The sequence below is a fragment of the Micropterus salmoides genome, unplaced genomic scaffold (genome assembly GCF_014851395.1).
Source record: "Micropterus salmoides isolate LMB-PRFRI ecotype aquatic unplaced genomic scaffold, ASM1485139v1 Ms_hic_scaffold_9, whole genome shotgun sequence".
In the NCBI taxonomy this organism is placed as follows: domain Eukaryota; kingdom Metazoa; phylum Chordata; class Actinopteri; order Centrarchiformes; family Centrarchidae; genus Micropterus; species Micropterus salmoides.
In genome coordinates, this window is record NW_024044681.1 from 20,109,464 (window position 1) to 20,133,413 (window position 23,950).

The following is a 23,950-nucleotide window of genomic DNA, read 5'->3' on the forward strand; positions in this document are numbered from 1 at the left end:
CTGTTATTGTTCTACTATAAATTAACAAGTGAAAATGTCATTTGTGAAAGGACATTTTTCTTAAAACTAATTGTGGACAGCTCAGGAACATCAAAGAGAGCAAAAATAAAGCTGTCTCTTAGAAGTTTTTTTTTTCTTTGTTATTTTTTAAAATTTCAAATTGTCAGTGCTGTTTCCAGTGTTGCAGTCTTACAAATCATTTCCTGTTAGTATTAAACACAGAAGTACATTAAAGGGCAAGTGTGTAGGATGCAGGATGTGGCATGTAGTGGTGAAGTTGCAGATTGCAACCAATTGAATGCTGCTTGCTTTCCAAGTGTGTAGGAGAAACTACAGTGGCAGAGAAAAACGCGCTCTACGAAGAGCCAATGTTTGGTTTGTCTGTTTTGGGCTGCTATAGATTCTGAAGAAGAGGACCCAAGAGGGTCTATTTAAAGTCTCGCTGGCTATACAACACACCCACTTTACTATACGACACTGCCCCAGAGATAACTTCCTGGATTATTTATTTATGTCCATGTCTAAAAAGTGAAGCTAATGTATCTTAAACCTGCATTCTTTCTAGTGGCCAGCAGGAGACGACTCCTCTGGTTACCAAAAAGTTTGATTGTGCAGAAAAAAATTACCCTACTTCTCACCCCTCCTACTGAAGCTATGGTCTTCATCGCTAGTCTTCTTCAATACAGCCTGATGTAAAGATGGTAAATTATGGTCCCATTTAGAGTTGTGACTCTTTTGTGACCCTTTTACAGCCTCTTCTTTCATGATGTAAGTTTTTGGGAAAACATTTTTTTGTATCATTGGACCAAGTTGTAAGTACACTACTGGGCAATGATGTCAAATTGGTTTCAAAGCACAGCGCACTTTCACGGAAGAAAAGAAGAAAGAAGCAGCTCCCTCTCTAGATAAGAACATCTCATTCTAATTTTCAGGTGATTATACACAAATGAAAACTAACCTATGAAAGGCAACAATTAGCAGAATGTTTGGAAACCAAATACAACATAATAATATATATTGTCATAATAAATAATGGAAATTAAATAATCAAATTACAAACTGAAACATGTAGAAATATATTTATTTGAATATTAATTCAATATAGAAATACATGTGTATTTATTAAAACTATTCATTACAAATCCCTTAACATTTTTAAGGTATGATGACAAAAAACAAAAACATTATTGCTTAATTTTTGATGTTGTACTTCTTGGTCAGTCTTCACTTTGATGAAAAGAAAATTAAATTCGATGAGCCTCAGTTGTCCTTTCTTCAATATCTAGGTTTATACCAACACAAGTCTGATATCAGAGAAGATCTTGGTACAGCTTGTATGCATGGACACAGTCAAATACCAAATAATATTACATTAGCCCAGTTTTATATAGTATGCCCTACCTCATACAGATTCACCAGACAGGCGGCAGACACATCAACGAGGTTGCCATTTTATCGATACCTCCAGGCACCCTGGAGCCTGGAGGTTATTGATAAGATCCCTCACAGTGAGGGCATCTCTACGCAAAAATTAAACATTCCTTCATTTACATACATTTCTACCACACAATTGTGACAGGCATTTAGTGTTTTAGGAAAATCATATAAAAACATCCTTCACATCCTGTTTGACTCTGAAACGCTGCAGTGAGCTAAAAGAGGACTGATCAAACAGACAGACCTCATCTCTGCTGCCAGCAGGCAGGCACATACTGAAAAAATAACTAACCTACACTGGGCAGAAGTACCTTCAGGCTGAACATCAAGTTAATGGCTGATCCCTCATTGAAATAGAATGGACACAAAATGAACTGTAGGACACTGCTACACAATAAAACATTATGACAAGTAATTTCTGGTTGGTTAAATTCTACTAACTTCATTGATTGTTTGTTAGCAAATGCTACAAGTCGTTTTATAACAGTAAAATGAAAAGTAGCTGTATATATTTTGTTACTTAATTTAAAATCATTAATTGCAAAATCACAGCATTGATAAGTGTATTTAATCTAACGGGTTACAATGGAACGTAAAGCTGAACACAAATGTAAGAGCCGTACATAGAAACAAATTATCACCTTCATGAAATTAGATGCTTTCTACAGTGAGCTACATGAAACTTCTGACACCGTTATTGAAATGTAAAATAGATTAAGGCTACACCGTAAACATTCCCTTTTTTACAGCTGTGCAGAAGCTGATCTGATTTATACAGAAATGTGTTAATGAATTGGTAGGACTTTCATGCTGCTCTTCTCTGTGCTCCTTGGGGTCAACGACACGACAGACAGCGGGATGTCTTCAGAGATAATTCTGAAAAAATTATCACAAATTTATTTTAAATTATAATCTCTCTTCCTGTGCATTCAACAGTAAAGGTCGGTAACACAGCTTACATTATTCATACATTATTATTACAGTCAGCATTTTACTATTATGAATGATTTTTTCAGGTTAATATCTTTATATAATATATGATTAATATTACGGGTGCATTAACAATATATTAATATTAGTATGTTGAATTTTACCTCTGTAGATGTTTATGGGTGTGCTAATTTTAACTACATTATATACTGGGGGTAGTTCAATCTACAGCAATGCATCATATTCTATAAGATCATCATATGTTTGTAGAGTTGCTATCTGTGTATCTCAGTCAACTTTTCATGAGCTCAGAGAAACAGCCCTGTTTTCAGATGTCTTCAGATGCTAATTCATTGGGATTTATATATATAATAAAACAATTAAGTCCTAATTCGTTCATGATTCAAGTGAATAAAATCAAATAATTACTGAACATTTGTTATATTGTTATTGAAAAAAATTATATAATATTTATTGTTATTGTTTTATTGTCCAGCCCTAAAAGTACCTCAAATCCGTACTTACAGTAGCTGAGTAAATTAACTTTTACATTCCACCACTTTAATTAAACCAAGAGCACCTGGCATCAGCAAAATGGACAACTTGTTGATTACTGGCATTTAAAGCTTCCCAGTTCTTCGCAACTTAAAAAGCTATCAGTGTGGTTAGCATTTCAGCTTTCAGCTTTGCTTCCCCATGATGCACAATGCCACAATACAATTGTATGTTCAACAATTTATAGAGGTGTTTCTCTTGTCCTCTGTAACTCACCTGTAGCACAACAGCGGCCACCACAGCCAGCATGGCTAAGAGCGCCATCCGGCCAATCCAGCCCAGGTCTACGGTTTTCAGGATGAAGAAGCGCGCCCAGCCCAGTTTCTTGGGTGTGTGAGGCGGGTACCTCATGCTGTTCACTCCTTCCATTTTCAGCTGTTTGATGAGACAACTGCGCAGGTGGCTCAGTTGGTCGAAGCTGAACTTGCCGTGGTAGCAACCCATACCACTGTTTCCTGTACATGAAAACAGAGAGAGATGGTTTGATGTATTGGCCTCTAGCTTGATGGCTTTAATGTCACTTGAGCAATAAAAACATTTGAAAGCACAGACTGTGGGATCCAATTTTTGAGGGTAAGCTGCCAAAAAATAGTGCTTCATGAGCTAGAATATCAGGAAATCAGCAGACAAGAAGTAAAAGAATGATCAAATCTAGTTTCTTGCATTATAGAGGTTACTAGGGTTTATTCGACCATCAGCTCTAAAATCTCTGATGTCAGGGTTTTCTTGAACACATCAACAAGGAAGATATTTCAGCGCAGTGAAAGTGAAAGAAAACCAGTGGGCGTGTTTAAAAGTTTTCTTTATATAATAGTTTCTCAGTGGTTCACTGTATATATGTATTTATTGGGCTTTAAAACAATAAAGCAAATTGTCTTGTCTTTTAGAGAATTTTGTTGTATGTGCACAGGGAAGTGTGCATTTCTGAAACCTTTATTTAACCAGATATATTTGTGCCCTAATGGAGACTTAAAGGTCCCATATTTTACAAAATCCTTTATCATGTTTTTTCAAACTAAATATGTGTCCTTGGTGTGCTAAAGAAAAAAAAGATTTTCTGCTCGGTACAGTAAATGTGTGTGCAAGCACTCTATTTGAATTTGAATTTTCCCTTCTTGACATCATAGAGTGATCTGAGTAGCATAGGATCCCCTCTAGCCCTTCAACGCAGTAGACGGAATTGCCCACTGAACACGTACACCGCTCTCTGACCCACCATAATCCATGTATGGTTCATTCAGTGACAGTAAAGGCAGGTATATGATATTTAACAGAAAAGACTGAGTTAGAACTTGGTTGGGGTGAAAGGAGGGCCAGGACCTTTGAATCAGGAGACTTGTGTTCGTGTATCCTATGAAACAAAAAGTCATTATTAGGCTACATATTTTTATATTTAATTTTATATAAGGCCCACCTATGTTGATGCTCAAGCTCATCTTAATTACATTTAATCAGCTACGCCATCACCTAAGTGTATCTGCTGCAGGTTTATTTAAGTGTAACACAAAAAGCTACACAAACCGAACTCATTAAATATAAAAATCAATATTTTTTAAAACAGAAAAACAAAAATCGATGTCTGTGTTTTTGTTTCCTGTTTATCTGTTTTTCCGTTTTGGTTTTAAAATGTAAAAACCAAAAAACAACTTGTTTTTTGGGGTTTTTCCCATTCGGGTTTGCAGCGAAATAATGAAAGAACGAACCATACACGGACCATTCACTGTCCGACACAACACCAAGTGGTCATTCTATAGAACTAGAGCTGGAGGTTTTCAGTCTCGTGGAAAGTGCTTTTACAAAGGAAAGGTAAATATTTATATTTATTATTTCCTGATGGACAGATAGCTTGTTGCTAACGCTACATCAGTTGGCTCTGCCTAATCCAGTGGTCCAAAGCTTCTGTACTAACTTTACAGGTGGAAACACCTACAGACCAAGCTTTCAGTCCGGGCTTTTAGAGAGAGAGAGAGTCCTTAAAGAGACAGGAGCTTAAACAGTGTGGTCAGAGGGTGAACAGAGGTGCAGAAGCATTGAACAGTAAGAGGAAAATTATGTGTTTTTTCAACATTAAAGCTTGTAAACCGTTTCTAGTAGAAAAGTATCAGCCTGAAATTTTTTTTGCCATAATGTCACACTAGAGGGCACCATTATGCCGCTCTGCGTGGCCTAGGTAACCCTTCACTTTGCTAAGTAAGACGTGCCCATTTACTCATTTGCACACCTGCCACTTTAGAGCGTCTGCTTGCCATTGAGTGGAGTACTGAGTGAGTGAACAGGCACGTTCACCAATGAGTGAATAAGCAAAAGAGAGAGTAAGTGAACTCTAGTACCATTTCCCTGTGTGTACTCACCCACTCCTCCGAAAGGCAGAGAGCTGACAGAAAAGTGCACAAGACAGTCATTGGCCAGCAATCCTCCACTGGAGGTCTCGTCTGACATTCTCGTGATCACCTTCAGAGAAAAGAGTTATGTTATACCCATGATTATGAATCTACATACGAAGCATGTAGCGTCTGTTAAATACTCTGCTGTGTGCCTGCATGTGTGCAGTGTCTGTTGTTAAATACCTTGTTATCTGATGTGAAGACGTAGAGAGCCAGAGGTTTCTCTCCCTTATTTATAAACTTTATGGCCTCGTCCAGGCCACTGACGGGCAAGATGGGAAGCAGAGGTCCAAATATCTCTTCCTGCATCACCTTTGCCTCTGGCTTCACGTCCCGCAGAACTGTGGGGGCTAAACACAACACAGAAACAGTATTTTATCAAATATAATTTATAGTTTGTTCTTCATTGCTTAACAAACTGTATGTACATTTGAATAGTTGCTTGGATGAAAATCATACAAAAAGCCTACACTAAACTCTATTTCTCAGGTAGGTAAGTCCTGATGGATTTTCATGGGATGAGTTCGTAGCTGTCAGAAGGATTACCTATGTAGCAGTCTGACTCGTCATTGTCACCTCCTACAGCGATGGTGCTGTCTTCCAACATGGCCATTATCCTCTTGAAGTGGCGCTGGTTGATGATGCGCCCGTAATCAGGGCAGGTCTTTGGGTTGTCTGTATAGAACTCCTGCCAGAGGAAACAATCTCATAACTATACAAATATTAAATAAAATCTGGGCAAAGAATAACTGTTAGAGGTGGGATTATTCTTTATTTTCTCCATTCTGGAAAGAAGTAGTCAAAAGTATTGGAAAGTGGTTACGTAAATCATTGCCAGGATCTCCCCAGTTATGCTTGGACAGGTCTGTCCTTTCACCATGTATAACATTTGCACTGGCAGTATTGGTGCTTCAAGGATTGTTCCAGAGTCAGACAAAGCCCGTTTTTGATGAATGTTTACAACTAATGAAAGACATTGCCTATTTTGAATATTTAATTGCAATGACTAATAAAGACCAAGGAACATTTTATAGAGTCTGGTCTAATTTTTTAATGTTCATAAAGAAAGAAACAAATTAAAAAATTCCTAACTTTCTTTTAAAAGAAAACGTGCTAATTCATTTATTTTGTATTTATGTGGTATTTTATTTATATCTAGTTTTCCTCCACATTAACACGAAGATGTCAGGACTTTCTGACATTCACCTGAATCATCTGTTTACCTGAAGTTTACAATGGAATAAATGGATTATAACTTTTCCTTTGTGTGTTTTCAGGTCTTCAGTACCTTAATGGATTTCTTGACCTCTTTGATGACCCGGTCTTGGATGCTGGGCTCACAAAGGATGTAGTCTGGGGCGATGCAGGTCTGACCACAGTTAGTGTACTTTCCCCAGGCGACACGCCTACACAGTAGTGGAAGAGTTAACAGAAGGGTATCAGGAAGGAATAGCTACTTTATAAGAGAGAATGGATTGTGTGTTAAAGAAATAAATTGCTATAAAAGTAGTGGAGAAAATAACCATTAAGCCAAACCCTATTCAATCACTCTTCTGACCTGCAGGCTATGCTTATGTCACAGTTTTTGTCAATGTAGCAGGGACTCTTGCCACCCAGCTCCAGGGTGACAGGAGTCAGGTGTTTGGCAGCAGCCTCCAGGATCAATTTGCCAACCATGCTGTTGCCAGTGTAGAAGATGTGATCGAACCTCTGGCGCAGCAGCTCCTGGGTCTCTGAAACTCCTCCGGTTACTACAGGGTAAAGCTCCTGATACACAGGGTAGAAACATTCAGTTAATCGCAAAACAACATGTTAAATGTCTTGTAGCACATGCACGCCTTTTATTACAATTTTGTCTGGTTACTTTTTGGCTTTGTAGCAAATCTGCAGAACAAATTTGACAAAACAAAGTGCTTTTTATTTGCACAGAGCCGAGACACTTTACCTACTATGAGGCTTCATGCATGGTGGCCAATGTAAAGTTATACTACAGTAAAGGTGAACAGCTTTTGCCTGATATGCTTTCGTCAGTATAGATGGAGCCACCAGAAAAAAAGCAAATGTAATGTGGACTACACAGCCCAAAAAATCTGCCAACAATTTGAAGGACGAAACGTAGCAAAACATTTATTTATAGAAAGATGATTATAAAGTAACACTAATTACGACAGGATATATTCTAAATATCTACTGTTTTATCTGTATGGGTTTCCTGAATGATCTGTGACAAAAGACTGTCAAGTTCCATGGATGGTTTACGTAGCACTGCTTTGTATGTCCAAATATTTTTCTTCCTTGAAAGATGATTAGCAAGTAACACTAAATACAACAGTAGTCTCGTGAATGCTTTGAGTGGCTAAAAGGGTTCACACACGTTTTGAGGCCAGTTATCTAGGATTGGCACCATTCCCTTGTAAATGTAATGATACAATATATTAGACAGATTATTACACATGAAGATTAAGTGATTTACAAGCTACAGGTGACAACAAGCTAGCCAGGAGTCAAACCTTGAATCGTCTGAACTGTAGTCAGATACGTTATCCGTTGTGTCACTAGCCCTGCATGCTGTGCCCTTTGGCCCTCACAGCACTGAATACAAACGGCTGTGGACTTGTACTAAGTAGACATGTTGGTCAAATGACTGGTCAAGTTGGAAAATATGGGGCCTCATGTGGGAAAATTAGCTTGAGGTATCCATTTTCAAACTATGTAAACTGAAGCAGAGTCTGGAGTACATTCAAGAAAAAAAACATAAAAGAAGCAGCGCTGAGAAGTGCTGCCGTGAGCCAGATTCAAACCAGGGTTGCTGCGGCCACAACACAGAGTACTAACCACTATACCATCATGGCCACCTGACTGGCTGAGTTGCTCCTTGTTGTGAGGGGATAGTTTCAGCTCTAAATATCAAACACAACTATTTTATCTGTAAGAGGTTCCTGATGGTGTGTGACAAAAGATAGTCATGTTCCATGGATGGTTTACGTAGCACTGCTTTGGATGTCCAAATTTTGCTTTCAAAGAAAGATGATTAGCAAGTTACACTAAATACAATAGTATCCTCAATATTGTTCTGAGTGACCGTACGAGTCGAGATACCTTTTACCACATGTTGACAGGCTAAGTGTGGCTATGATTTGGCTCCATCAAATACACTTTGACACACAGAATACTGCCTGTGAAGATGAAGTGATTTATACGCTAAAGATCACAACAAGCTAGCCAGGAGTCGAAGCTGAAATCTTCGGATCCGTAGTCAGACGCGTTATCCATTGCGCCACTAGCCCTGCATGCTGTGCCCTTTGGTCCTCACAGCACTGAATACAAACGGCTGTGTACTTGTACTTCATAGACACGTGTGAGGAACGCTGGTCAAATGACTGGTCAAGTTGGAAAATATGACTTGACTGGCTGAGTTCCTCTTTGTAGTGACAGAATATTTTCAGCTCTAAATATCAAACGTACAACTATTTTATCTGTAAGAGTTTCCTGAATGATGTGTGACAAAAGATAGTCATGTTCCATGGATGGTTTACGTAGCACTGCTTTGGATGTCCAAATTTTGCTTTCAAAGAAAGATGATTAGCAAGTTACACTAAATACAATAGTATCCTTAATATTGCTGCGAGTGACCAAAAGAGTTGAGATACCACATGTTGACAGGCTAAGTGTGGCTATGATTTGGCTCCATCAAATGCACTTTGATACACAGAATAATGCCTGTGAAGATGAAGTGATTTATAAGCTAAAGATCACAACGAGCTAGCCAGGAGTTAAGCCTGCAATCTTCTGATCCGTAGACAGAAGCGTTAGCCATTGCACCACTAGCCCTGCATGCAGTGTACATTGGTCCTCACAGCACTGAATACAAACGGCTATAGTCCTATGCGCTATGGATCCTGCAGTTTGTCTAATTAAGATAATCAGCATTTTTTAGGTATTGTGTGGGTTCTATGGTTGTGCTTTTTGGAGGTAAACTAATCATAAAACTTATTACCAGCTTTCTATCTGTGTTAAGAGTTTGACGCTCTGCCTGAAAATCCTTTTCTCTCCACTCATTGCTTCTGTAGTTCCTGCACTCTGCCTTTGTAGGGCTGTATTGTCTGCTTAAAAAACAACATTCCTACATTTCATGAATAACAACAGTGTCTTGTTTCACTGATACGTATGTAGATGTCATGAGACCCATCCTTACTTTGTCGATGTAAAGTGGCAGCAGGTCCTCCATGACCTTTGCAGTGTGAACACAAACCTCCGAGGGCTTGACCACAGCAGCATTACCTGGATAAGTCAATGACAAATGCAGCAGATATTACAAGACAAAAAGCCATGGTCCACAAAGTACAAAAAAAAGTATTATATACTCTGTAGAATTATGTTAAAAAATGTGTTTCAAATCCTTCATAGTCTTTGATGCTGTTTGTCCAGTTTGCTCAAATTTGCACAAATTTGATATGAAATGTATTCATATTCATGGGAGTGGCGAGGTCTCATCTATAAATAATAATCTGTAAACAAATAACAAAAGCTTAGGCATTCATGGTACTTTAGTAGTGTTGTTAATGACAAATATTTAAATTAAATAATTTTGTCTGGGTATGGTGTAGCAGCTGCCTTTGACTTAAACTTTTATTTTGATCATTTGTAGCATGCATCACTCAGCAAACAAAGAAAAGACCTGTGACCTGCAAGGCTGATATGACTGTTGGTGAAAGATCTGATAATCCCGGAGCAAAGTCCTTGCGGTGCAAACACTAAATTTATGTCCTCCAGCCTTCAGTGTTTGAGTCTAAACACGTTTTATCCTATCCTGTCTACCTGCAGCAGCTCTCGTAGCACTACTAAGTAAAACTATCACTAGGGGCAAGTCGCAAACAAAACAGTCAAGCAAAAAAAGAATCAGACAAAAGACTGTTAAAATTACTACAGTGTCACGCTAAACAGTTACAAACAAACACACATTGAGATTTGCATCACAAACACTTGATTCAGAGCCTCTATACAAGCGCAGGCCGCCCATTTACAGGAAGCTTTTGAGACAGAAGTGAATTATTCATGAATTCACTCATTGTCTTGGAGCTCAGGGCTTTTAACTTGTCGTTTGAGCTATCACTGATGGCTACAATGCAGAGTTGAGACATCTATGTTCATAAGTCAAACATGCCAACATGCATGCATAAAAATAAAAATAATGGCAGAAAATTGTCGTTATATACTGTGTAAATGAACTGTGTATGCATCCCTTTGCTCTGGGCCAAAGGTCTCTGGACCAGCTGATTTTCTATTGGAGTAGGTAAGTAAGTTTTTACTGAAAGTAATGGATTCTGTTGGGCCCCATTTGATCTCTGTTTTCAACAGCTCCCTATCTACTGGTTGTGTCCCTGATTATTTTAAAATGGCTTGCGTGAACCCACTTTTAAAGAAACCTGGTTTAGATCCCTCCCTCCCGCATAATTTTAGACCAATTTCAAAACTGCCTTTTATTGCAAAGATTCTAGAAAGAGACCTTTTAATGTCTGCTGATGAAGGTATGTGCTCAGTCCTGGTACTCCTTTACCTTAGCGCTGCTTTTGACACCATTGACCACAACATCATGTTAGACAGACTGAGGCACTGGGTGGAGATCTCTGGTACTGCCCTAGAATGGTTTTCATCCTACCTGTCAAATAAGAAGTTTTGCGTGTCTGTAAACAACTATGTCTCCTCATTCTGTCCAGTTAAATATGGTGTACCTCAGGGGTCGGTCTTAGGACCCATTTTGTTTTCCTTGTATCTGCTTCCCCTTGGACATATTATCCATAAACATGGCATTTCTTTTCATATTTATGCTGATGACACACAAATATACTTGCCCGTCAGATCCACAGACCCTGGAATGCTGAGTTCACTTAACAACTGCCTTTGTGAAGTTAAAAAATGGATGTCAAATAATTTCCTCCAGCTGAACAGAAATCCTGGTCATCGGGTCCCAGCAGATGGCAAAACAAATACTGCCATCTGCTGGTTCCCTAGTAAATCACATTAAGCCTGTGGCAAAGAACCTTGGTGTTTGGTTTGATAGTAATTTAAATTTCGAGCAGCACACCACAAAGCTTGTTCAATCATGTTTTTATCAACTTATACAAATATAGCAAAAATTCGATCTATGTTAACTTTTAAGGACACCGAGACCATTTTACACGCCTTCATCTCATCACGCCTGGATTATTGCAACAGCCTTTTCACCTGTTTAACCCAAAAATCTATTGATCGACTCCAGACTGTCCAGAACTCAGCTGCCAGGCTTTTAACCAGAACAAAGAAATATGACCACATTACTCCTATTTTAGCTTCACTACACTGGCTCCCAGTATGTTTTAGAATTGACTTTAAAATTCTATTGATCACTTTTAAAGCTCTTCATGGCCTCTCGCCTTGTTATATTTCTGAACTTTTAGTCCCATACACACCAGCACGTACCTTGAGATCCTCGGGCAGAGGTCTGTTGTCTGTTCCAGAGTCTCGACTGAAAACTAAAGGGGACAAAGCGTTTGCTGTCAGGGCCCCGAGGCTCTGGAACAGCCTGCCCGAGGAAATCAGGTCAGCTGAGTCAGTGAACTCTTTTAAGTCCCTTCTTAAAACTAAAAAATACTTTTATAGGAGAGCCTTTAAACGATCTTATTTGACTTTATTTTATCCCTTTTATTTTATTGTATTTTACTAATTTTATATTTATCTTAAACGTGTATTTTAGTCTTTTCATGCTTTTATCTTGTATTGTTTTTGTATTATTGTCTTTTGGGTATTATTGTCTTTACACTTGTTAAAGCACTTTGTAACTTGTTTTTGAAAAGTGCTCTACAAATAAAGATTATTATTATTATTACTTCTCTGTCATTCTCTTTTTATTAATAACTTCTTTAAAGACAACGGTTGGTTGTTACTCAATTATTTGCTTAATCCTTCAACAGTAATATACAACTTCTACGACAAAGATCACCTGCATGTGACAACTACATACAAATTAGAGGATATTGCTAATCTAATAATTCTCTCATGACTGCAGTACAGGGTAGCCTTTGACCCTTTAATCACAAACTGTGTAAAGAATGTTTGGTCCTGCCAGGATAAAAAAAAGGAACTGGAGTGGTTATGATCACATGACAAGGAAACTGAACAGGACTTACAAAATACACACTGCCTCCGAAAATGAGAGTGTCAGTGGTTTCTACATGTTGATTGATCAGCAGACAGTGTGGTTCTAAACATTGTGACCCATTATGCTCTTTTGTGTCATTTTGAAATTCCTTGAGAGGACAAAGGGAACAAATCCTGAGCAGTGTTTCAAAATTCAACCAGTGGCGTCTGAGATATTGTGCAGACAGATCCCTTCTCAAAGTTCATCACGGGGGGGGGGAATGATGATGAAATCTGATAGATATGTGAACACTGACCTTGTTACATCACACACTTGCTGCCCTTTCACCCACCCCACACACACATACACAGAACATGTCACAGTACCAGAGGCGATGGCTCCAACGAGCGGCTGGATGGTGACAGCCCAGGGGTAGTTCCAGGCCCCGATGATAAGCACCACTCCCAGCGGCTCTGGCTTGATGTAGACGGTGTCGGAGAGGGTCAGCAGGTTCTTCTCAACGGACCGTGGGGCTGCCCACTCCTTCAGCTTCCTGATGGCCAGGCTGATCTCCCCCTCCAGACCCAGAGTCTCGTACAGCTGGGTCCCCACCTCGCTCTGAGGATAAACACAATGACATTGGTCTTGCTTACAGTTTTTCTTGCAAACCCAAGAAAGTTTTAATTCTTTAAACCTGCAGTGTAGAACTTCTGTCTCCCCTTCTGGCAGTGAGAGTAACATTTTTGACTCGTGCTTATAATGTCTGCATTCAGGTGAGCTAACCCCAGGCCCGTGTTGAGAAATAGTTAGATATAAATACAGACATTTCCACAGTTCCAAGACAATAATCCAGTATTACAAAGCCACACCAATAGCTATCTTTATTTGTCCTTGCCATCAATTGATTTCTTTTTTGACTGTAATCCTTCCTCTAATCAAAAGAGTTTCTTTTTTATCTGGAGCATCAGAAGCTTTTCTTGGACACTTCTTAAGTTCTTCCCGCCACAGGCTCTGCCATACTTCAAGTTTGCTGTAGCCTACTCCGTCACAACGGTTACTCCAGAGCCATGTAGAGAGAGAGATGCGTCATCTCTATTCAAATTGAATTCAAGTGGCTTTATTGACATGACAGAATAAACAAACTAAATAATTCTCAGTATAGTAAACGTTCTCTCCAAAGTATCTTTTTTTTATTTTCAGCCATGGCAGATCGTGGAGCTTTCTCCATGGCTCTGTGTTGCCCCTGGCAAATTAATCACTGCTTGTTGGCATTAAACACATCACTACACATTGCCAGCGCAGACAACAGATTTAAAATCTCCGTCATACTGCGAAATACAGAGATTTATACGGCCATGATACATTTGGAGCTGGATTAATATGGGCATTCACTTATATGTAAAAGTTCCACACTCCTGCTTTAATATGTTTAATAATTAACCTTCTAATTCATTAATATTTGCTTATTTATCATTAACTTCATTGTTTCATTGTCTTTTATGTGATGTGATTTACTTTCTCTGTGATACTTTCTGATAAGATTATTTTACATTTATTAATTTAACTGACGCTTATCCAAAGCTACTTACAATTGCTATATATGTCAGAGGTCGCACGCTCTGGAGCAACTAGGGGTTAAGTGTCTTGCTCAGGAACACATTGGTGGACGTGTCACAGTGGGGAACTGAACCCAGGTTTCCTCACACCAAAGGTATGTGTCTTGTGCGCCATCACCATCCTGCTTCTAACATATCTTATTGTTAGACATTGAATGCCAGTTAACTTTGTGAACATCAGGGACAACAGTGGACATTATAGTTATCTCCCTAACAAAGTCTGAACCTTGCATTGTGTAGATTAAATCTTGAAAACCTGTAATAGACACTATACACAGCATGTAGCATTGGAAAGACTAGGAGCTAATAGGCTGTAGTTTAGTGTTTAGAGCATGTGTCTAATTTGCACAAAGAAAGTCTGAACCAAAAGACTTGTTTTATTCCTAGTCTTTGTTTTGTCAGAGAACAGACCCTGACTGTCAAGCTTGTTGGAGACTAGGAAGAGCCAGTCACTACTCACCTTATTGAGGTCTTTCTTGATGGCATCTGAAATCTCTTTCTGTTTCTCAGTGAATAACCTCTGCAGGTTCTTTAGCTGGCGGATCCGGTGCTCTAAACATTTGGACCTGCCGGTTTCAAAAGCTTTCCTGGCACGAGCCACCGCCTGCTGCTCCCGGGACATTCTGGGGGGGGGGGGGGGGGGGGGGGGGGGGGCAGAAAATGATAGTCTGATAGTTTTATAATGTGCCTCTGACTATATCCATAAGTTGTTGTTCAGGAAATAGTATGGGTAATGACCAAAAACAAACTTGATGTAAAAGTTTTATTTCTTTAGCTTTTTGTAGTAATTCTTGTTTTGAGGAACTCATCCAGCTGGGCCAGAAGCCAGTAAACAAAGACACACTATTTAAAAGAAAAATTGAAATGGCGCCAACATTTCCTGATGCATGTTTAACGGCAATGGCTGCCATTGTAATTTGAAAACTTTGACTGTGAAGCAAATCAGTTGCTGAAGCGATTAATCGATCATCAGGAAAATAATCGGAAACTATTTTGATAATCAATCGTTTTTGGCGGTTTTCAAGCATAAACATGGAGAATAATAAAAAGTGGTTAAATGTTGGGGTTTTTTGCATACAGAGTAAGGTTATAACTATTCATAAATGACAGAGAATAATATAAATACAGTATTATAACCCATTCAATGGGTTATAATACTGTCCTGTATTTATATTAATGATTGGCATTCTGCCTTTTGATGCAAAAGTACAGTGGAGGAAAATAGTTAAGTACGTTTACTCAAACACTGTGGTTAAGTTGCAATATCACAATATCACATTTTGTCAATATCGTGCAACCCTACCAACTTGACAGCCTAAGTTACTTTACAAACTGTTTTTTTTCCAACAAAACATACAAATAGCTTATATGTTCTGTTATAAATTAAACTATCCATCATTATAAGCAAGTACAGCTGAAACAGTTAGTCGATTAACCAATTAGCAGATTGACAGAAAGTTAGTTAGCAACTATTCTGATAATATTTTAAGTCAAACTTATTTTAATCATTGTAATTTATTTTCAGTAATTTAGAAATTTTCTATTATTGTCTTACACCGTTGTGATGGTGTCATTTGGGCTCTGGGTAGCCTAATAGTGACAACATTTCTCACTATTTTTAAACAATCAATCAATTTACGTAGAAAATAATGAGCAGATTGATCCAGAATAAATAATATATTATATAAAATGATTAGTTGCAGTCCTATTGCAAAAGAGTTAGAAAATGAGCTCAACCAACTATAAAGTAAGATCCTGCTTTTATAGGAGTGCTTGAGTAATAATAATCTAATGACATAATACATTGTAGCAGTCACAGACATTTTTCTGCTCAAGTATCACTGCAGGGCTTGTACTTGTTATTGTCTGTTTACACTGTGGGAGTAGCTACTTTTACTCAGTATATTTACATTGTGGTTCTGTTAAGTTTAGTAGTCTGATTAGTTATTCCGCCACCGCCAAAGTACAGTACTTTTTAAGAAATGCAGTTAAAGCACTGGGTGCAATGTTTGAAGCAAACCAGTTCACCCAGTGACCTCTCTTTGTTGATCTGGTCAAATGACCCTCCCGCCCGCTGTCTGTGCTGTGTTTGTGAGCGTGTTGTGGTTGTAACGTTAATATGAGCGTGTTGTAGGACTGTAATAGGAAACCTTGAAGGTGCTAACGTTACACAGTGACAGCTTCACACATACACAACAAACCGTAACATCTAGTATATCATCCACTACAGTAACTTTTGTTAGCAGACAATTAGTAACTAAATGAAACGAGTCTAACGTTACGGTTTTCATACAATGGATTGTTAATCGCATAACCTACAGGGTTATTTTTCTTTACAAATGTCTTTTATCGGTTCGTTTCTCGACATTTCCTCATTTGCGTTGGTCGCTCCTTTGTTGGACGTTAGATCAACGGTCGTAAACGGACAGAGAGCAAACATTGCAGAGGTTTTGTTGAAATCCTACCTGGATAATTTCACTTGCGGGTAATTTGAGATCCCCCTCGGTGATGATGGGGAGACGTGGAGCAGCTGAGTGAAGATAGCGGCAGAGAAACACAGCTCTTCCTCCCCGTTAGGTCCCACCCCCACAGGGGCGGGACCTAAAAACGATAAGCTTTTAGCCGCTGGAAGCGCCATGGCTGTATGTGTGGCACTACTAATACTGAAAAATCTGTAGACCTACATCTACCAAATGAACTGCCATGATATTTTGTACAGACATGCCTGGTCCCCAGAGGATGAATCCTATCATTCAGCTTTTCTTCTTTCCTTGAAGTGTCTTGACTTGCTCGTTAATGATGACTTTTCCCTCTAAACATCCACTTTATCACAAAGCATAATCCTGATTCATCTGAGCCCCCTGCTTATTTTAATGTTTTTTTATTTTTATCCTGCTTATTTTCTTACAATCTTTTTGTTTTCTTGTTATTATTTATTATTTTAATTTTTTCCCCTCATATGTTTTATCATTTCCTGTGGTATTTTAGTTCCACTTTCTCTCTGTGTCTCTGTAAAGCACTTTGTTTGGATAAGTGCAATGCATTTAAAGGTTATTGTTATTATTGTGTACCTACAAATTATAATTATTTATATAGTTTTTCCAAATATATATAGCCTAATAGTTGTACAGTATGTTTATGTTTGAAGCCTATGTCACATCCTTGGCCAATAAACCTGATTCGGATACTAAAATAGGCTACCTGTAAAACTAATTAGGCTACATCATTTCCAGGCTACTTTGAGTTTAGTGCTCATTAACAAATGTTAGCATGCTAACATGCTAAAATCAAACTGTAAGGTTGAGCATGGTAAACAATATAGCCTATTATGAAGCATATTAGCACATTAGCATTGTCACTGAGCATGTTGACATTAGCATTTAGCTAAAAGCGCTGCTGTGCCCAGGTACACGTTGACAGAGCTGCCAACATAGATGTATACCCTTAGTGTTTATTGTTTGTGTCACATATCTGAGCCATGTTTGGAGGCAAAGGCTGCTGAACACAAACTAAATTGATGCACCAAAAAGGTTTAACTTGCAACCAGAAGCAAGAGTATTCATCCTGGGTTTTCTGTTAAGACTGTGACAGCAAGGGTTCCCAAACAGTTCCCTAACAAACTATACTGTGACCCAAAGAGCCCTCTAACTTCAACATAAATAGTTTTTAAAAAGTGGCAATAAATATTCATGTCAATTTTAAGAACCATTTTTGGTGCTACATAATGCTGTGTGGGCTATAATAATATCATAATCATGATTATATAACATACTGTTTTTTTTCAGATTTCTGTTGCAGATGGATTCCTCTTTTTTCAGATGCCAGCTGTCACACTTGAGCTTTAAATCTCAGCACCGTGTGATCCTCTCTGACATAATGATCCAGTCTGATTTTCCTGGAAATCCTAGAATTATGTTCTTGTTAAGGAGTGAGATCCCGTCATCTGTACAGCCTGGTCCAAGTCCCTGAGAAGCGACGCTAAAATCAGTCAAGAGTGGTTTATTCATTTGTTTTTAAATGAGGTAAATAGAGTTGAACAGTGCCATGTACAACATAATATAGTATATAGCCTGTGACAGTTTGCAGAACATGTCCATAGATGGGCTTTTATAAAAATACAAACAGCTCAACAAAAAAATACAACAAAAATGCCACAACACAAACAGTATACAAATCTCAATTTGAGAATTAGATTAGGGAATAGAAACAAGCTGATCTGAGTCTGGTCTCTTTGAGTTGTGCAAGTTTTCAGTCTGGTCAACTGTTCTACCTCCAGGCTTTAAAGTATTTATAAAATGTTTGTTTAAATATCATCAAACTCACAGTAAAATGTTTATTAAAACTTTATTATTACATGGCAAGTTCATGTCTTCCCCTCCTTGATCATTTGAATTTAAACACTGGAAGTTACTGTAATGGATTTAGTCTTCAAAGTTTTGAATGAGACAGCATTATATTTAAAGTAAACTGGCAGTGACAACTTTTCTGATGGCTATCAGTATCAAAAGAGTCAACCAGGTGTTTCAGCTGGGAACCTTTTCATTTAAAATGTTTTTTGTTACGTTTTGTGCAATTAATTAATTTGAACAACCAATGACTTGGCCTAAAATTCTTCTTCATGGGCTTTCTGCTCTGCACTCCTTCTTTCTGTGCTTTAATCCCTAATCCAGTTGAAGCCACCCCGACCTGCTAGACCGCAGTACTGTTAAATGCTGCTGAATGTTTTAGTATATTCCCCTCAACATTCCTCCTGGGGCGTAACATCTATTTAGTTTGTAACTATAGCTGCAATAAATCATTTCTCCTGCTTTCCCTTCCTTCCCTACAGAGTCTGATGTTCTTTTATCCACAGCCGAGCTGGAATCACACTTAGCTTCTATTTCTCAAGATTCAGAAAAGCTTTAACAGTGCGGCACATGGGGCTAGGAGTAACCCCCTTGCCTCAGCCATGCAGCACATGGATTAGGCCCAAAAATCTCTCAGGTTGACAGGAAATGTGGATGGAGTTTCCACATCAAACAGCAGGCTGAGGAATGGTGTTTGTGTATTGTGAGGGAAGGAAGCGAGGATGTAGGTGAGGGAGAGGAGGGCACAGCGTCATTCACACCTAAGTGTCAATCCTGATTTCTTGAGAGGGGTGTGGACACAGAAGACCAGCGTTTGTCTGTGTGCACACCTGAGTTTGGGAGGTACAAACTGAATCATTCAGACACACAGAGAGGAAGACAGTTTGTGTATTGTGAGTTTTTTTCTATTTTTTTTGGAGAGGTCAGGAATACAGATTGGGCTGCAGAGCAGGCCAGAGACTAAAAAATAAGATGAACAAGAAACATGTGAGAAGAAAAGTGATGTCCAAAAGAGGTCATTTACTCTATTTGTGATTTGACCCCTGACATTTTAATAAAATATATCAATAATCTCATTCAAACTCAACTAAAAAAAGTATTTCATAAACCAAACACTGGTTCTAATGTAGCAAAGAAATGCATATTAATCCTTAAACAAACAGTAAGTGAAAATGGCAGCTTGTTGTGTTTAGACACCATGCCACACAAATAGATGGGTGACAAACTACAGGAAAAAACACAACACAACACTCTTAAGTGTTCGGACAACAAGAGCCTTCAAAACAGTTCCACTGCTCCTTGTCCTAGATTCTCCAAGTCTCTAAGCATTCACACACATATTCCCTCATTTGGTGTCTTGATGATCGTTCAGTTTTGCAGAGATCTGGTCACTGAAGCTAGTGTAGAAAGCATCTTCACTTGTTATGTTGTTATTTTATTTGTGTTGTCACCTGTCTGTATATCCAGCTTTACCATTCTGTACTTGTGTAGGCCTATCATATTAATATACATTCATTATCTCTGTGTGTATATGTGCCTGTATATAACTCTATTGTTTTCTTTTATTTATTTTAAATGTTACCAAATTTTAACATTTGACTTTCTGTTAAGTTCTGTGCATGTAGCCTGAAGGGACTTCAAACTTTTTTTTTCTTAAGACCACCTTGTGTATAATGACAAATTAACAACCATGTACCTTGTATAATATTGGGGGGCCCACCATTCAAATACAATGTGCATATTCAGAACATAAAATGTTGTCTATAGCAAAAGTAAGGCTACATAAACTGTTTTCATATTTTAGAAACCTTGGAAGGGAAATAAAACAAATGTTTACAACAGGTTTATAAAATAAATCAAAGAGGGAAGGTCTAATGCTGCAACCTAGTGGCCTCTTTTCATCTCTCACTTTGCTTGTGCCTCTAGAGCAACAAACACTGTCGATTATTGACTTTATACATGCCTGTAGAATAAAAAAGTAGGCTATAGGCTGCGACAAATAATAGATCAGGCGCTTTAAAATACCAAATTGCCACAGAGGTGTTTACACACTCAGGTTTGAGGCTATAAACAAGCGATATAAACGATAAAACATTTCTGTTTGACATAATCAAACTGTTAAGTGTCCGGGGTCACTGATGTCACCGGTGTTAACTAGCATGTGAACCAGTTTCGACAGCCCATCTAGTTTTGGAATCGATAGCCTATATTGTTGTCTCGATGTAAGTCATGTGACAGCCAGCAGTTTGAGTTATGATCGTACACGAGCCATTGTTCATGGGAGTAGGAGTCAAAGTGGAATACTTCACTGCTCATTTGTGCCAATCACCAGGGTTAGTGTCTCATCTTCAGTGACCCTTCATGTCTTCAAATCATTTCTTACATCACGTGCTTTTCATGGGAAAAGATCTACCACAAGAGAGAATATCTATTGACAAAATGTATGACATGTTAGTGTCTTTGTTTGAAATAACATTTAAAAACAAAACACCATTTGGATGCATTAATGTAACCTAAAATATTTTTAAGCCAGTCTTAGGTTTTATCTCTCTGAGCCTGCCCAAGGTTTGAAAATTTAAATTCAGTTTGTAATGGTCCCATACACTGTGAGTCTGACACTAGCCTGGGAACTGGCTGTGCATTGGACTGTGCGTTATCCGGTGTTTTGATGTCTCGATCGGTGGAAACGCAAGCGATTTGTCACCTTGACACATTAGCTGACTGAAGCCCCACACTCCGGCAGCTTCTTCAATACACTTCCAGGATCCACACACTGTCTTTTTACATCTGCTGCGCACCAGGAGGCAGCGAGCTGTGGAGGAGAGGATGTGCCGCAGACAAAGTACCAGAAAAGTGTGATTGCTTTACCTGCCATGTCATAGGCTACGCCTTGTGTAACTGAGTCCAAATTTTTCTTTAACAAATTACTTTGGAAGTCTGAAAATCAAATAAATATTTAATCTAACCCCCTGCGTCTAGGCCCAGATAGACCTAGGCTATGAATTACACAAATAGGCTATGCTGCATTTTGTGTTCTTCCGTTTTGGCCCACAAACGTGTTATTACGCTACAAATCATTTAACGTGTTATTACGCTACAAATCATTATACATGCAGATATTTACAAGAAGATCTCAGTGTTGTGTGACTTGACACATCTTGCAGGATAGGACAAGTTCCGTCTATAGGCTAAACTGGCATTAATGGGCCATCGGGGATCAAACAGACACCTAATAGCCGGACAGTCATTAATAGGTGTGTAGCACATCAAAGGCACGCGTTTGTAAGGCTTGGCAATATCTGATGGTTATGTGCACGATGGTGTGGGTGGGGGAGTCGTTTTGTGTCTTTCAAGCAAAGTATAAAAACCTCTGGTATCCTGTGTGTTCACCAGTGTCGACCAGACAGCCTCCTGAAGGAACATCCTCTCTTGTCCTTGGTCTAACTCTGTAGAGGAGAATGGCATTCGAGTTGGATTTTAGTGGCGGTAATGTTTCTGTGACGAACACATTTTACTCGGGACATTACTGTCCCGCTACATGCCTGGACACAAACAATGACGATGATTACGCACAGGACTCCAGCAGAGGTGAGTGACCGGACCCGACTTTATTTTGTTAATACGTTGTAAACTGGCTCAGGGACCAGTAAGCATGCTCTCTTCTATTTTGGTTGCTTAATTTAGGGCCTATACAATTTATAAAGTTCATTTTGCATATAGTCTATAGGCTAGGCCTAGTCCACCATCCTGTCGCTGTACATTCACCAATCTCCAAATGTAGTTGATTTTTTTACTTTCTCTGTGTTTAATTGTAATCTAGGGGTTAGAAAAGTTAATAAAATAACTGTAACAATTTGTCCTCTCCCTGTAGTGCACCATGATGCTCTCCACAGGACGCGCTCGGACACCCAGCGCCGCCGGAAGCGCACGACTTTCAGCAAGGCGCAGCTGAGCGAGCTGGAGAGGGCCTTCTCTGTCACACAATACCCGGACAATAAAATGAAGGAGTCTCTTGCTTCCATAACTAGGCTACCGGAGTCAAAAATTCAGGTATGACACGTGCCTCTCAGATTTCCCATGCACAGATAGCCTACTTTTGGATAACGTCCCTGCAAAGTGCCATAAAAATAACCACAATTCCTTCTTTTCGACAGGTCTGGTTTCAAAATCGACGCGCACGTTTTTTCAAGAGCAAGAAGCCAACCAGAGAGGTCCCCAAACCCTCCACAGACTACTTTCACCCTCAGTTCTACACAACATCTTCAAGTCCCCCATTCCCCCAGCTGGTTCCTTCTTTCCCTCCTACTCCCAGCCCTCCCTCCCCAACAGGCTACCCTGCTCCAAGTTTACCTCAGTCCTCCAGGCTCTCAACCATCCTGGGGAGTCAGGCCACGTCCCTGCCCACGCCTACATCCCCTGTCGCTGCCGACCAAGCTACATCCTGCTCCCCTTATGGGCCGGGTCTCCCTGGAGTTCCTCAAGACCATTACTACTACCAAACCCCGAACTTTACTGATTACTGCCATGATGTGTTTCCACACAGCAAGGTCAGTGAATGGGATTTAACAGAGGACTTTGAGGCTTTCCTGAGAGACGCACAGGGATCCCAGCCAGCGCGTAGCAGCTGCACTGCATTCGGACATCCTGGACCCAAGCGGAGCAACCAGAGTCAGCTGGACCACCCGGGCTTCTCCAGCACCAACGAGTCTAAGGACGACTTTTCCGATCTGTGCTTTCAGGACCTGGGCGACTTCAACCTGTCGGATCTGGACATTTCTACGGCAATGATTGATTATCTTTTGGGCTGACTGAAGAAGATGTATGTTTGGGATAAAGTTAGCCTACATATTTAAGACCGCATTGTCAATTTATAGAGTATTAGTAGAGTATTTATGATGATTGAAGAAAAAAACACTTTTCATGTGAATTAAATGTACTGACCTATTTCGATATAACCTAGTTTTACATATTGTATTACAGTATTACATGAGCATTAGAAATAAAACAAATTTTATTCTACAGCCTACAGTTGTTTGAGTTTTAGTCTTAAGGTCTGCTCCTGGCCTCGTCATCATGTGGCGCCGTGGCTTAGTTGGTTAAAGCGCCTGTCTAGTAAACAGGAGATCCTGGGTTCGAATCCCAGCGGTGCCTTTTTTTTGAGGGTAAGCTATGCTGTAACAAATGTAGGATTGAAGTAACACATGTATACCATAGATGTATGGAAAATAGCCAAGCTTTTACACTGCATACCGGAAGTGATTTCCCCAGCGGTGGTCATGTTTGTATTGCAAATGTGTTATGGTATTCTTAGAACTACTTTAAGATGCTACACTTAGTTTTTACATAACAGTAAAATAATGAGTTTTTAGGATGTTATGGGCTACTCACAACCACCAGAAGTATTTTTTTTTTCAAAACTTTATTCAAAATTAGGACATAAAGGAGGAAAACAACATCTTCTGTACATCAATAAAGTCTACAGACAAATTACAAATAAGCCAGGGAGGTCAAGAGGTTATCAACAAGAAAATATAATTTAAACAAAGGCAAAAGAAAAAAATGAAG

The 23,950-nt window shown here is 39.1% G+C and overlaps 2 protein-coding genes and 1 non-coding gene across 3 annotated transcripts; 2 read left to right on the forward strand and 1 right to left on the reverse strand.

The window, feature by feature from the left end:
- Positions 1–1,060: 1,060 nt before the first annotated feature.
- aldh3a2b (aldehyde dehydrogenase 3 family, member A2b) lies at positions 1,061–16,654 on the reverse strand. The gene is made up of 11 exons (XM_038709371.1): positions 16,505–16,654; positions 14,500–14,662; positions 12,810–13,041; positions 9,502–9,587; positions 6,865–7,073; positions 6,595–6,712; positions 5,853–5,994; positions 5,490–5,656; positions 5,274–5,373; positions 3,139–3,377; positions 1,061–2,313 (listed from the first exon to the last, which is right to left on the reverse strand). Exons 2-11 carry the CDS (start codon positions 14,659–14,661, stop codon positions 2,302–2,304), a joined length of 1,467 nt encoding a protein of 488 aa, XP_038565299.1. The 5' UTR covers position 14,662; positions 16,505–16,654; the 3' UTR covers positions 1,061–2,301.
- A 5,189-nt stretch (positions 16,655–21,843) lies between these two features.
- On the forward strand, positions 21,844–23,193 carry LOC119896140 (homeobox protein prophet of Pit-1-like). The gene is made up of 3 exons (XM_038709630.1): positions 21,844–21,973; positions 22,257–22,435; positions 22,540–23,193. Exons 1-3 carry the CDS (start codon positions 21,844–21,846, stop codon positions 23,191–23,193), a joined length of 963 nt encoding a protein of 320 aa, XP_038565558.1.
- Positions 23,194–23,462: 269 nt separating this feature from the next.
- On the forward strand, positions 23,463–23,536 carry trnat-agu. The gene has a single exon. It is a non-coding gene; the product is annotated as a tRNA-Thr (tRNA).
- Positions 23,537–23,950: the final 414 nt, after the last annotated feature.